Source organism: Vidua chalybeata, chromosome Z, assembly GCF_026979565.1.
Source record: "Vidua chalybeata isolate OUT-0048 chromosome Z, bVidCha1 merged haplotype, whole genome shotgun sequence".
Taxonomy (NCBI): domain Eukaryota; kingdom Metazoa; phylum Chordata; class Aves; order Passeriformes; family Viduidae; genus Vidua; species Vidua chalybeata.
This window is the reverse complement of record NC_071570.1, coordinates 66,867,900-66,882,094: the sequence shown is the minus strand read 5'-3', so window position 1 is coordinate 66,882,094 and position 14,195 is coordinate 66,867,900. Positions and strand designations below refer to the sequence as shown.

Sequence of the window (14,195 nt, the reverse complement as noted above, 5' to 3'; positions counted from 1 at the left end):
AAATACTGATTTTGACTCAATGACATGAAAAATTCACCTCAGTGTCCCTCTCCCAAGAGAGTCTTTGTGGGAAGCTGATGAAACCAGAACAACACTATATATTTTACAGAAATAAAACGCAAATCTCTGAATGGGTTGACAAGTATTTTTTAAAAAAGCATGCTTATCCACTAATAAAATGTGAACTGTTTTTCTAATAATTGATACATCTTCCAATTTTTTTTCTCTAATTCATCTATCAGAGAAGATGTATCAAAATTAAATAACTGCTAAGAGAAATTGAAGGCCCTAATCTTAACCAGACAAACAAATTTGTAGGTTTTGGAGCAATTTCTTAGATACTTAGCACTGCTTTGAGTTTTCTAGCCTAGAGGAGTACGAGAGCCAGGAAAAACAGGAGCCCATTATGTCTGTGTAAATACACAGAATTTGACTGAACGACTTAATTAGCAGATAAATGTCCATTCACAAGCACATACAGGACACATACCGTGCAGCTTAGAAATTTTGAACGTAGAAGTACAGGGGATAGAAACAGAACAAAAGACAAAAAATGCCAGAAGGCTTCAAAGAATTACTCAGGTGTCAATATTGTGGTTAAAGACATAATTTAAAAAGTAACTTCTTTGTAAGCATATACAGTATATTGCATGTCACTTGATCTGTTTATTATAATTTTGATTAAAACATTTACATCCAACTCTAAATGCTCATTTTGGCTTTGGTTGCTGTCCTGACTGGCACCTGCTTGGCACTTCCTTGCATACTGAGCTAGACTGCTCAGTCCAGCTGGACTCTGCAGCCTGAAAGGCCTCTACCTCCCCAGGCTTTTGGCCTCTCCAGGTCTTCCAAATGCTGTAGTAAAGCAAAGGGTTCACTTGCAAATAGTAGAAAATTAATACATTTCCGGAAAAAAAAAATCATCAGTGTTTTTTTTCATAAGACTACCATTCATGAAATTCACTTAGGCACAGTATTTAATCTAGTTAAATTTATGCTTACTTACTGGACTTTATGTCTATTAATGCTTATTACTGGACTTTGTCTATTATCAGATGGTTTAGTCTATTGCATTTTGGTTTAATTAATTTTTTGTTTGTTAATTTTGTTTTATTTTACTGTTCATTATTCATCTTAACTAGTATGCAGTGAGTGTGCTGTTAGTCATTGCCAACTTTCAACACTTTAATCGTGTTTAGTGGGGTGAAGACCTCCTAAGAAGACATGAGCTTTAAAATGAAAATCTTTCTGTGTTATATAAAGTCATTGAATATTTATTTTTGTCTTGCATCCTGCAGGTGCAACTGTACCAGCCCACAGGGCAGTTCTGGTCGCTCGCTGTGAGGTTATGGCAGCTATGTTTAATGGTAATTATCTAGAAGCAAATAGCATTCTGGTTCCAGTGTATGGGGTTTCCAAAGACACTTTCCTGTCCTTCTTAGAGTACCTTTACACTGACTCCTGCTGCCCAGGTAAGGAAACTGTAAAATATAGTTCTATATCTGTAACTCATTTTTCCATAGCAAGGCATTGATAGAGAGTAATGTGGCAGCACCTATTTAATTGAAAAATGCCAATATTTGAATGTGCAGTGTCTCGATAAAGGTAACATTTTTGTATTGTGCAATAAAAAAAGAAATCCGTCCTATAAAAGTAAAATAGAAGAAATATTTCTAATAAAATTATTTATTTGCTTTGTGCTCACATAACAAGACTCAAAGAAATTGCAATTTCATTTCTGATCCATTATAATATTTGTAATTTTCTTTTTACATTACAGTAATACTGCTTTCTAGTTTGGATTCTGCATTATATTTAAAAGCTCAAGTTGTCATTTCTTGAACACGCATATAGCTGAGTTTATTATAAACAAGGTTAAATTGCAGGAATACCTTACTTATACACATGGTTATCTTATGTTATATATATAAAACCCAGAAAAAATATGCCAACAGGAGTGTTTGGCAAGAAAAATTGAGCTAAAATATTTTTTACGTCTCTATCTTTATCTTTCTTATGAGAAGAAAATCTGAATACTAAATCTAAAACCTAGCTAACTTTTCCTTGATAAAATGAATAAATGATATTGTGATATGTAGTTTTGCTTTTGTTTTCTTTTGAAATAGTTATTCTACCTTATTCCTAGATATTCCATGTTTCACTTTTCACTCCACTAATATTTCCTTGTTTATCAGTTTAAAAATGCAACCACTGTGCTATATTTTAAAAAAAATGCCACTCTTTTTTTTTTTCTTTGGACTTTTGGCTATATGTTCTTGTATCATAAACGTGCTTTTCTGAAAGAGAACTTAGCAAAATCCACTTACTAATTCTCAGTTGCTCTAAATAAATCAACAGCACTTGACTCATCACCTTCAAGATCCACAATATTGACAGCAATTCTTTACACCTATCTGCCAGAAAGTTCTAAACACATTTTTCTTCTTAATTGAATAGCTTATCTGGAAAAATAAGGTGATACAGCAAACAAAAATTTATAATAATGAAAAAATAAAAGAAGGTGATCACAGCAGTCTGATTTTGTGTTTGTTGTTAGGTATTTAAAATTAAATGTGGTGAAAAGTAGCATTGATCATCTTGTCAAAAACGTAAAATACATGTAACTTGTGTCTTCTTGTTTTTTAGCCAGTATTCTCCAAGCGATGTCTCTGCTGATCTGTGCAGAGATGTACCAAGTAATGAGACTCCAGCATATTTGTGAACTTTACATCATCACGCAGCTTCAGAGCATGCCTAGCAGGGAACTGGCTTCCACAAGCCTCAGTATTGTTAGCTTGCTCAAAAAAGCTAAGGTACTTATTGTACATATCAAATGAGAATATATATGTTGACTTTAATTAGTTGTTTCAGAAATTTAAAAAATATTAAGAGCAATTTCTGTTCCCAAGGAAACACGTTGGTATAAAATCTGTTTATTAGGGATAACTGGTGACACAAGTGTGGCCAGAAGAAATCCTTCAGCTTTTAACTGCTGATCACAGAATCACAGAATTGCCTCCACCATTGTACCCAAGCCTGCTCCATAGCTTGACAACCTTTGCCACAAAGAAATTTTTCCTGCTATTCAGCCTAAACCTCCCTGGCACAACCTGAGGCTATTTCCTTGTCCTGTCACTTTTTATCTGGGAGCAGAGGCTGACCCCCATGTGTCCACAACCTCCTTTCAGGGAGTTATAGAGAGTGATAAGGTCACCCAGAGCCTCTTTTTTTTTTCCAGAATAAAAATCCCCACCCCCTTCAGCTTCTCCCCATAAGATTTGGGCTCCAGATCCTCTAGTCACGCCCTCATCTATGGAATTTCCTTTATCATGGACACACTGCAGTAATTCAACTTAACTACAGCTTCTTCCAGAATAGAGGGATTTTAGGCAAGTAAAGATGCACTCATTCCTCTTTTAGTCAAAAAAGAAAATTATGTGGTATGCAGGTGACAAAGGAGATGCAACTGCATAGAATATGGACAGAAATGCAAAAAAAGCAGGAAAAGAAAAGATTAGAGGCTGAAAAAAAAATACAATAAAGGCAGGGTTGGAAAACGGAAGAGGAAAATAAAAACTAAATTGCAGAATATTGCCTTAATCAAATAGGATTTTCAGAAAGAGGAGAGCACAAAACCAACATGCCACATTCCTTCCCTCCATTCCTGTGAAGCTCTGCCTCTGTGCAGATGTCAAAATTTCCAAGATTCATGATACCCTCAGGGTTTTTTTCTACATATTTCCATTAAATGACTTTTCTTTCATTATCTTCCATAGTCAAAACTTTATTTAGTAAACTGCTTAAACAAAAAATATTTTGACATGTGAGATGTGGTTATATTTTAGACATGATAGCATTAAGTGTTTTTTTTTTTTTTTGTCTTTTGTTTCTTCCCACAGTTTCACAATTCTGATTGCCTTTCAACTTGGCTTCTTCATTTTATTGCCACTAACTACCTCATCTTCAGTCAAAAGCCTGAGTTTCAAGAACTTTCAGGTATTTTTTCTGTTAATTTTGAAGAGACAAATGTTTTTATGTTTTGCTGAGATGAAAAGTGATGTCTGGATAATAACTTTTGTGCATGAGAAAATAATTAGGGTTTCTTTAGGATATTCCAGTAAGATGTTTCACCAGCCTGCTGTGGGATCAGCACACAGCATGACACAGCCAGCACTGCATCACTATTTTTATGGTTCCTATTGGGATGGCCAAGTCACTACCCATAATTGAATTTACTGGAACAGTTTGGTCATTATATGTCAGCATCTTCATGTTATCTTGCTAATTTAAATCAAGGTAATGGGTCATTTTTGAGACTTCTTCAAGTGCTAGGGTTTTCCTTTAAGAAAATAGGATTCTTACAGTATGCTCCAGCAGATCTTATAAAATGAAAAAATGATGGCCTATTCAAGTAAATAAATCCATCTTCTTCCAAGGACCTGATATTTATATTTCCAAGCATTTGTATTTGCTTCTGTGTAACTAGAAAGTTTTGCTCATTGCCTGTGTGATTTTCTTTCACCTGTGACACCTCATCACCTCAAGGTTCAGGAGAGCAACACAGCAGCAGGCAGTGGCTCTCCAAGGGCTTTCTAAGACCTGAGCCCTTCACAGAAATGCAGAATTAGCTGAGATGGAAGAACACACAAGGATCACCGAGTGCAGCTCCTGGTCCTGCACAACACCATCTCCAAGAGTCACATCATGAGAGTATTGTCCAAAAGCTTTATGAACTCTGTCAGGCTGGTGCTATGACCCTTGCCCTGGGGAGCCTGTTCAGTGCCCAAATACACAATGGGGGAAGAACCTTTTCCTAATCCAGCCTAAACCTCCCTGACAAAACTTCAGGCCATACCCTTCAATCCTCTCACTGGTCACCACTGAGAAAAGATCAGCATCTGCCCCTCCTTTTCCCCTCTGCCCCTCTTCTTCCCCTCACAAGGAAGTTGCAGATCCCACTGAGGTCTCCCCCTCAGTCTCCTCCAGGCCAAACAAACCAAGTGCCCTCAGATGCTCCTCACACAGCTTCTGCTGAAAGCCCTTTACTGCCCTCCTTTGGACACTCTCTAATAGTTTAATGACATTCTTATACTGTAGTGCCCAATCTGCCCAAGACTTGAGGCGGTGCCATCCCAGCAGACAGCAGAGCAGGACAATCCCCACCCTTGCCTGGCTGGCCATGCTGGGCCTGGTGCCCCCAGGACAGGAACGTCACTCATGGTTGCCAAGACACTGCTGACTCAACTTGCCATCAACCAGGACGCCCAGATCCCTTTCCAGGGCACTGCTCTCCATCATCTCATTCCTCAGTCTGTCCATACATCCAGCGTTGTCCCATCCCAGGTGCAGAGTCCAGCACTTTCCCTTTTTGAACTTCCTATGGTTGGTGATCACCCAGTCTTCTAATTTATTGAGGCCTCTCTGCAGAGCCTCCCTGTCTTTGAGGAAGTCAACAGCCCCTCCCAGATTTTTAGCATCTGCAAACTTGCTCAGTGTTTCCAGTCCTCCATCCAGGTCATTTATGAAGATGTTGAAGAGCACAGGACCAAGGATGGAGGCCTTTGGAACCCTACTAGTGACAGGTCCCCAGTCTGATGTCACCCCATTCATTGTAACCCTTTGTGCCTGACCTGTGAGCCAGTTGCTCACCCTTCACATGATGTGTTTATCCAGCTGTGGGCTGGACATTTTGTCAAGAAAGATCCTGTGATAAACAGTATCAAAAGCTCTACTGATACCCAAAAACATTACATCAAGTGGCTTCCCTTGATCAATTAGGTGGGTTACCTTGCCACAGAGGAAATCAGATTTGATTAGCAGGATATTCCCCTGAGGACTGAAGCCCTGACTTGTGCCCAGGTGACTGCAGTTTGCCTGCCCTCAGGCTCTCCTGGCTGTGGGCTTCTCTGCTGTGCCTTGGACTGAGGCCCTTAGGAGCCAGGAGCAATGGATGCAAGCTGACTCTGGAATATCTGAGTTTAAGGGGATGAAAACACATCTTTCTGCAAATGTAGAGGGGATTAATCTAAACAATATTGGTAAAAGACTCTTGCATGACTTTGTCAGTGATAAAAACCACATGCAATAGGAAGATTAATATCTTGCTGAATTTTTAGCTGCACTACTCACCTTGCTTTCTGTACTGATCTTGAGACAAACTATTGGCACAGGAATTTATATACCCTGCTTTATAGTTCTGCAGCTTAAAAAAATCCTTGCATACCACATATGACTATCCTCTAAGGATAAAGTATGCTCATCTTTATGAATATCTCTCTGCTCTCCTTAATGAATATTGTATTCCTTTTTTAAAAAAAACTTTTTTATTACTAACTTAATAACAAGAAAACATTGTGTGGTACACTTACCTCTGTGCCACAGCAGAGTTCAATACAAAACAGGCAGCACTCACCTTTTGTAGTTCTATTTCTATCTTTAATAGTTTTATCTATTTTAAAATATTTTTTGCAGCCTGCGCACATGTGCTCTATGTCTATATATTATATTTAATTCCTTTATTTCTTTTTCTAGTGGAAGAGCGCAATTTTGTAGAGATGCACCGATGGCCTTCAAACTTGTACCTAAAGCAGCTTGCTGATTACAGGAGCTATATCCACTCTCAGAAATGCCACTGCACAGTAATGTAAAGAGGCTGAATACACTCAAAGTGCATCTCAACTGCAAAATTTCGGATTAGGGATTATATAGAATATAAAAAACATGTAAAGAGTGAAACCTGATGCTGACCTCCTCTGGAAATTATGTTCTTTGTTTTGCTAACAAATCACTCTAATTTTTACCTTGAACCATTGAGAAATGTATGTTGAAGATTTATTTTAAGCACAAGGAGTTCATTCATATTCATGGGGATTAAATGTATTACAGGACAGTGCCCTGACTGGCGTCTGCTCCCCCTTCTAATTTCCTTTTTGTTTATTTTATTGTTTTTCATGGTTATTTGTGGCTGCTAAACTGAATCTGTTGAAAATAGGTTTTGTGTATCTGTGCACAATAGAAGCATAGGGATACAGTAACAGTGCAGGGAAGCTGAGAAGCCAGGTCATAAGTTTTTCATATACTTCAGGATGCAAAAATATTCTGTAACATTTGTTGGTTCACAATATAATGGGTAGGCTTAAGAAGCATTGTAGTTACTATTAATTTATTACTCCAGAGAAAGCCTGTAGTTCTGTTACAACCTTATGATTAGATCTTTTAATTCCAGAGGAATGCCTATGCATCACGGTATTCTCTAGTGCCTCCAAATATCTAAAGAATGACATGATTTTTCCTGCCAGTAGCTAGGAGAAGAAAGTCTGTTTTCACAATCTGCAGAACACCTTTGTTAGTGTGGTCATATTGTATTTTTTCCCATGAGGAATAAAGAGAGGGAAAACTACATATGCTCAGACCATACCCTTATGGTACTGATGGACAGGGAAGAAAGGCAGAGGGGTCAACAGTCTTTCTTGGGATTTGAGCAAAAATCTAAAAAAAAAAAAAAAAAAAGTGGAAACACACTTTGGGAAAAGTGTGTCTAGTAATCATAGTCACCACAATAAATGTTAGATGTGCTGGTCATGAAGGAGATGACCCTCATAGATTTGCCAGTGCTGCCAGAGATGTTGGTTTTTGTGGTGGGACTTTGAGCTCAAACGTCCCCAGCAGGGATTCAGTTCAAGTTTAGTTATCACCATGTGTTCATAAGCTACACCATGTGAGACAAACCTAGCTGTGGATCCTTTCTGAGATACAAGAGAAAAACACAGAATATTATGACTGGTGTGATCCTTGCAGATACTATTTAGTACTTTCTTGACCAAAATAACTTGTCATGCTGCTGACCTGTGTGTACATAGTATGTGCTAATGCCAGATTGAACCCAGCCTTTTCCTGAGCATAAGTGCTTTTCTAGAAGCAAAATCTAATCACAGAACTAAATGCCTCATAATCATTCTTGTACTTTCAATTCTGGTTTTTCATCTGCCTTTGTAATGTGGTATGTAGCCTGAGACTGTGGCATTTCTACCACATCAAATGTACCCGGAAACTGCACTTGTGAGAAGAAGGTGAAAAAACAAATTGCTGGAGCTGATTTTTTTTTTTTTTTAAGTATAAAAATTGTTATATTTTTTAATACCATTTTACAGATAAATTGTTCTTTTCATTCTTTTCAAATTCCATTCTGGAGTCATAGAGGTGGGTTTTCTTGGTTGGTTTTTTTTGGGGTGTTTTTTTGTTGTTGTTTTTGTTTTGGGTTTTTTGGGAGGTTTCTTTTGTTTTGTTTTGTTTTTTGTTTGTTTTTTGTTGTTGTTGTTGTTGTTTTGGGTTTTTTGGTGATACTTTCCCTATTTTTGTATACACACAAAATAAAAAAGAGTTTATGACTCAGCTGGCTGCTGCAGACTCAAAATTCCAAGGTTAGTTTTAGGCAATAATTTTTTTTAAAAAAAACTCTGCATCCTCAGGTCCTAAACTTATTTAAAAGATGAATATACTTATCTAGATCTTGCATATAGGGAGCCTAAAATATAGAGAATGATAATGCCTTTTCAAAGTCATGAAAGAAAACTGAAATTATTAAACAAAAAAATTAGTAGGAAAGTAATATGTATGGAACTTATATGTGAAAAAAGTAGTTTTTATAGTTATATAGTTATCAAACATTTAAGTAAAAATTCAGTTACTGGATAGATATGAATAAAACTTCAGTAAGTTTTTTGAAGCTTAAAGTCATGGAAAAATTTGGGCATACAGTTAACCTACAGTTTGTCTAGACATCTGATAGCATCCTTGGGTGCTTCTACCAGAAGCCAGCTCAATTATCAAAAGTGGGGATTAAATGCTTCATACTGACATCCTGTGCAAAAGTGACACAAAAGCTCTGTGAATGTTGGTCTAAGCTTCATGTAGTCCTGCATTTTTAATATTTTGAAAGCTTTCCCAGTTTTTTTCACTAGGAATTTGTCTGTTGCCAATGATTTGTGTATAGATAATACATAAGAAAGTACTGGTTTTAATTTTATGTAAATGTTTTGTAGGTATTTTAAAATAGGCTTAATGGAAATATAAAACACTTTATATCCAAACCAGAGAAATATTTTACTATTATGCATTTTAGTCAGTGATAGCTACAGGTTTTATACAGAGAAGTCAGGCAGTATAAAAATATTTAATATTTATTCAGAGATTCAGAGATTAATGCTTACTACTGTTCAGACAATAAACCAAGTTTCCATTTTACTGTGTATCCCCATAATGCTGCCTGTATCAGGTGCAGATGTGTTGTACTTGCAGACGTAGACCATCTAATAAATTTTAAGTCTTAGAAGAAAACTTACTAGACATTCTTATTTTCATTCTCTAAGATGATTTTCTGTAGAAATGTACGTATCTTAGAGCTATTTTTAAACCTTTTTTAGCATTTGGAAACATGACTGAAAGTAGATAATGATGCTTTGTGAGTTGCTGTTCTTAGCTGGTTTTAGTGGAGGCTTTAGGTCTGTATCCATCACAGATAGTCAGGAATTAGGGCAGTACTGAATTTGGTATTTATCTATAATTGTGTATGGCATAAAGTAGAAACTACTTTGATATAAACCCCCCACCCTATACTATGGTATAAAGTAAAAATGAGGAACCAAGTGGAAAAAAAAAGGTTATTTATGGAAGTGGTTTTGAAAAAATAAAATGTTTCTGGAATGCTTCCACTGGTTCCAACACCTCCCAAACTTCCCTGGCACTGGCAGCATTGGTATCAAAGAAAGAGGTCAGTAATGAATTTGGATGTCCCTAGGCAGTACCTATAGCATTTGAAATTATATATTTAGGCTTAAGTTTAAGTAGAGATGCAAGTCCTGAGTCCTTCATTAGAGCTAACTCTCAAAATTAACTTTTAGCAAATAAATTTTGAAAAATGGATTACACTCTTAATTTTTGCTGTCCTATATATGTGTGTTCTCATCCCAAACTAGCACTAAGCTTTATAGAGACTAAAAAAAAAAGTTTTCTGCACTAGTAAGGTTTTCCACGTGATAGTCATAAAATCTTTGCTATTGTCCTTAGGCTGTGGTGTGGTGGATTTGAAAACAAAACCAAACTGTTAGAAAAAGGAGTAACTATTTTATTAGGCATGTCCTGAAACTCTTGTATGTTTTTCTTTTAGTGTACCCTAAATTACACATTTTTAGATTGAATAAGTAAAATTTTGATACAAAATTTAAAAAAAAATCTCTAATCAGTCTCATGTGATTACTTATGGATATATTAGCATACTTGAGTGTTACACTGGTGATATTTTTTGTAGCTTACTGGTATCATAGAACCATACTGGCTTGGGTAGAGCCATTGGCTTGAGTTGCAAGAGACTTAAAGATCATCTTGTCCCAACACCCCTGTCATGAGTAGGGACACTTTCCACTAGACCAGGTTGGTCAGATCCCCAGCCTCACCTTGGACACCCATATCCTCAACTGAGCAGCCACTGAGCCCCAACACCAGCACTGAGCACTGATGGAAGATGCAGGCAGTGTCCCAAAAGCCAGAGTGTATTCAGGTAGCAGTGGGAGGAAGGGAGGAAGGGTTTGGTTTATGAAGCATTAAAGGAAGAGGGAAGAAAGATAAAAAGGAAGGGGACATCAGATAGGAGAGGATCACCAGTCTTTGGTCAAGCATTGATCCAGCCAATTCCCCACCCAGGCTCTGTGGGGATACCTTTTTATAGGTAAGTATATGTAGGCTCCCTGCATTTTTTTTTTGTTACCTGTCAGACTTTTCCAGTGGTTCTGAAAACAGGAAGCAACAAGGACACTATTATGACTCTTATCCCATCTTCACTGACATTACTGTAAATCTGTGGGAACCTCCTAATCTCTTTCCTAAATGCTTGTCTGGTGAAATTTTTGCCATCTTGTGGCAAGTGCAGAATTGCTAGAAATTTACTGTGGGAATGGATGGATAGATGGATAATTAGAAATCGTGTGGAGGACTGGCACTAACTTTACTGTAGATGGCGTCCTCTTTCCAGGCTTGTGACATGGTATGCAGCCATCATGGGTTACCTCAGATCTTTTGTGCCCACTTCACTGCAGTGGTATTAAGGGAAGTTCTGCTGGTGGAGAGCAAGTAACACAGTATTTGCTGTCCTTGTAAGTCCACAGCATCTCTTACAAAACATTGCAAAAATTGGTGTCAGTACAGAGACAGACATATCAGCCAGTCCAGGTCTGCTCCAAAGCCTCAGGTTGAAGACAGAGAAGGCAAACACCTAAGGCAGCAAAACTTTACACAAGTACAGAGGGTAGTTTGAAGTGGAAGGTTGAATTCAGGTCAAAGCTTTATTTTTAAAAGGTTTGCAGTTATTCTTTCTCTCTAGGTCAGTACTTCTGACTTTCCAGTAAAGTGATGTCCTCACAGAATTAGATTTTTACTACATGTATTTTGCAATCAGTGTTATTATTATGAAAATGGCTATTTTGAAAGCATATATCTTATTAAGTCTTGAAGCCATTCTTAGCCTCTATACGTGGCTGTCACATTTGGAAAGGAGGAAGAGGTTCAGGTCAGGTAGTGGGGAAAAACACTAAACTCTCCAGTATTGAGATCTATCCCTTTTCTCAGTTCTGTTCCACTCCCAGCTTCTCATTCAAGAACAGCTGAAAACAATGGCTGAGCCCAACAATAATATCACTCTATCCATTTTCATCTTGTGCAGGCTATTGGTCAAGTCCTTTGTGTCAGGGAGGCAGACTTGGTCAGAGGAAAGCAAGCCCTGATTCTTTTGTGGCTGTCAGCGTCAAGACTGTTTTAGGGTTTTTAACCTGAAACATTTTCCACGTGACCTGAAGATTCACCTGGGAATTCCAAGCTGATGATGTTAAAGTCTCACTATTCTTTGATCAAAAGGATAAAGACTGGGGGGCTGACTATAGGCTGTAAGTGCAAATCAACAACTACCGACATTCCTTTGTATGTTCAGCCATGCTCAGTTAACAAGAGAAATCAACTGGACATGCCTGGGCCATGACAGGCCCATCCTTTTGAAGACCAAGGATACTCCAGTTCATATACAAAGACGTTCTAAAGACTGGGACATATTTTTATTCATTAACCTGATGAGTTCTGCTTTTTCCTACACCAAAATCTTCTCTGCAGCAGCAGGTGGGGACAACCCCATGCACAGGTGCAGCCTCACTAGAAGCACTGCAAGCTGGGATGCTCAGATCTGTTTTGAAACACAGGTTACCCCAACTGTGAGCAGGCATGGGACAGAGGAGTGGTGACAGGCTTCTGGTGAAGCTAGCAGGGTGCTAATCCCCACCATATTCTTCTGCTCTGCCCCACTCCCATGGGTCTTGAGCATCCTTCTGGTCTTCAGGGATGCTCCTGCTTTGTTCTACAGCTATGAGCTTACAGAGTTAGATCCAAGGTTCACAGAGCCTCCTGAGCTCATATAATAATTTTTAACTGGCATATAAAGCAGCTTTCCAGCAACTGTACTTTTTGTTGTAAAATTCAAGTCTTTTTCCACTTAAAGGTGTTGTGGTTTTTGTTTTTTCCTGACTAGAGTGTTTTTTATTTCTCATTTGTTTTTTTAAGGAATCTGGACAAAAATGACAGCCAGAAATACACAGGCCTAATAAGTATGTGGATATTACACATCCTAAATGCAGTTTACAGGAAGAGTGCAATGTGACCAAGAATAAGGATGTCCTTGTAAAACCTCTTTCTCAGGCGACACTCTTGCCATCAGCACTCTTGCACACTCTGACAACCAGCAGCAGCCACCAGGCCAAGGGGAGGCATTCCAGCAGAATTCACCCCATGCCCCCCACGGCAGCGTTCCTGCTGCTGCTGCACTGCAGAGCTGTAGGAGCACCCCATGATCCAGGCAAAAATGGACCCAAGTCTCAGGGTTCAAGAGGTGACATTTCTTGAACTTCACTTGAAGGAGAACAGAAGGGCAACAATGTTCAATCACAAAACACCCCAAGACCTCTTCAGGTACAGGGGTCAACATCATTGGCATGGAGACAATTGAGGAATTTGTAGAATACTCTCCAAGGAAGAAAGGGGCATTCACAGCCACCTTTCATTGTTCCCAAATATTGTCTTCCCTCTGTCAATTTCATATCTCTCCCAAAAGAAGGTGATGACATTGCTGGCCACACGTCTACCCTGTCAGCTGAATATATTTCCGACAGGAAACTTAGGAAAGCGTCTAGATGTCAAAGTCCCCATGGGTCTGTGCAGGAATTAACGGCTGTGTCTGCCTAAAAAGACTGAGATTGTGACAGACTAGTTTGGAGAAAACTACAAAACTCATAGGGATCCTTTAGAGCCACTTGAACCCAATTTCTCTTTAAAACCCATTGAAGTACCTTGCCTCCAACACTTCTCCCTGTGTTTTACAGAATGCTTGCAAAGATCTGAATATTTCTTGGCTCACTGACAAGCTAAGGCCATGATTTACAAGCAGTCCTGGGAGCTGCTTCAACTGACAGCTTAGAGCAGCCCATGTGCACTCCACTGTAGCCCTCCAAAACAAGGTGATTTGGGGAGGGGTTTGTACAAACCTCTATGCCTTTCACCACATTACACAAAGAGTTTGCATTAACAAGAAAGGTCAAAAACCACTCCTATACTTATCATAAAGTATTTCCATTTGCTACAATATTTTCTTAAAATCTGCGCAACTTCATAGTAGAAGTAGTGGGCTTCCATCCCCTACTGATAAATTTATTTCAGTGGACTTGAAGAAAGAAGACTTGAAGAAAAGAAGTGATCAAAAGAAACCCACTACAAATACGACACAAGCAACAATGAGAGAAGGAATTACCAATAGGAAGATTTCTTTCTTGTTAACGTTCAATACTATCATCTTTCAACTTCTTAAACTTACTAAACTTCTTTGAACTAATCCTACATTTTTAAGCAATTATCTACTGCTCAGTGGTAAAATAACCTACTGTTCAATACTAATTTATAAAATCCTAAAAAAACTAATCTTCTAGTTGAAATAAAAAACCCAGAGTTCATAGATGTTTCCTTGCTGAAGCAGATGTCTGGTGCCAGTACTCCACTTACTGCTGGTCAAATTCAGAAATGCAGCTCTGAATATGGGACAGCTTTTTGTGGAGGTACTGGCACCTGCTCTTCATTTCAGAGTAGCTGGGGCTACCCTGCAAGGATAAAGC

At 38.3% G+C, this 14,195-nt stretch overlaps 2 protein-coding genes across 8 annotated transcripts in view; one reads left to right on the top strand and one right to left on the bottom strand.

The window, feature by feature from the left end:
- Positions 1-10,237, top strand: part of RHOBTB3 (Rho related BTB domain containing 3) — a 27,291-nt gene extending 17,054 nt beyond the window's left edge. For 3 of the 5 annotated variants that reach the window (XM_053932254.1, XM_053932258.1, XM_053932257.1), the window contains 4 exons: positions 1,299-1,472; positions 2,647-2,813; positions 3,900-3,996; positions 6,532-10,237. In XM_053932254.1, the coding sequence (XP_053788229.1) occupies positions 1,299-1,472; positions 2,647-2,813; positions 3,900-3,996; positions 6,532-6,647 (554 nt within the window). In that variant the 3' untranslated portion in view covers positions 6,648-10,237. Of the gene's footprint in view, positions 1-1,298; positions 1,473-2,358; positions 2,814-3,899; positions 3,997-6,531 lie in introns of those variants that run through there. The other 2 variants (XM_053932255.1, XM_053932256.1) reach the window with 2 other exon arrangements.
- The window catches only part of LOC128782108 (RNA polymerase II elongation factor ELL2-like), a 19,616-nt gene continuing 14,584 nt past the window's right edge, over positions 9,164-14,195 (bottom strand). For all 3 annotated transcript variants that reach the window (XM_053932266.1, XM_053932267.1, XM_053932268.1), the window contains one exon: positions 9,164-14,180. In XM_053932266.1, the coding sequence (XP_053788241.1) occupies positions 14,082-14,180 (99 nt within the window). In that variant the 3' untranslated portion in view covers positions 9,164-14,081. The remainder of the gene's footprint in view (positions 14,181-14,195) is intronic.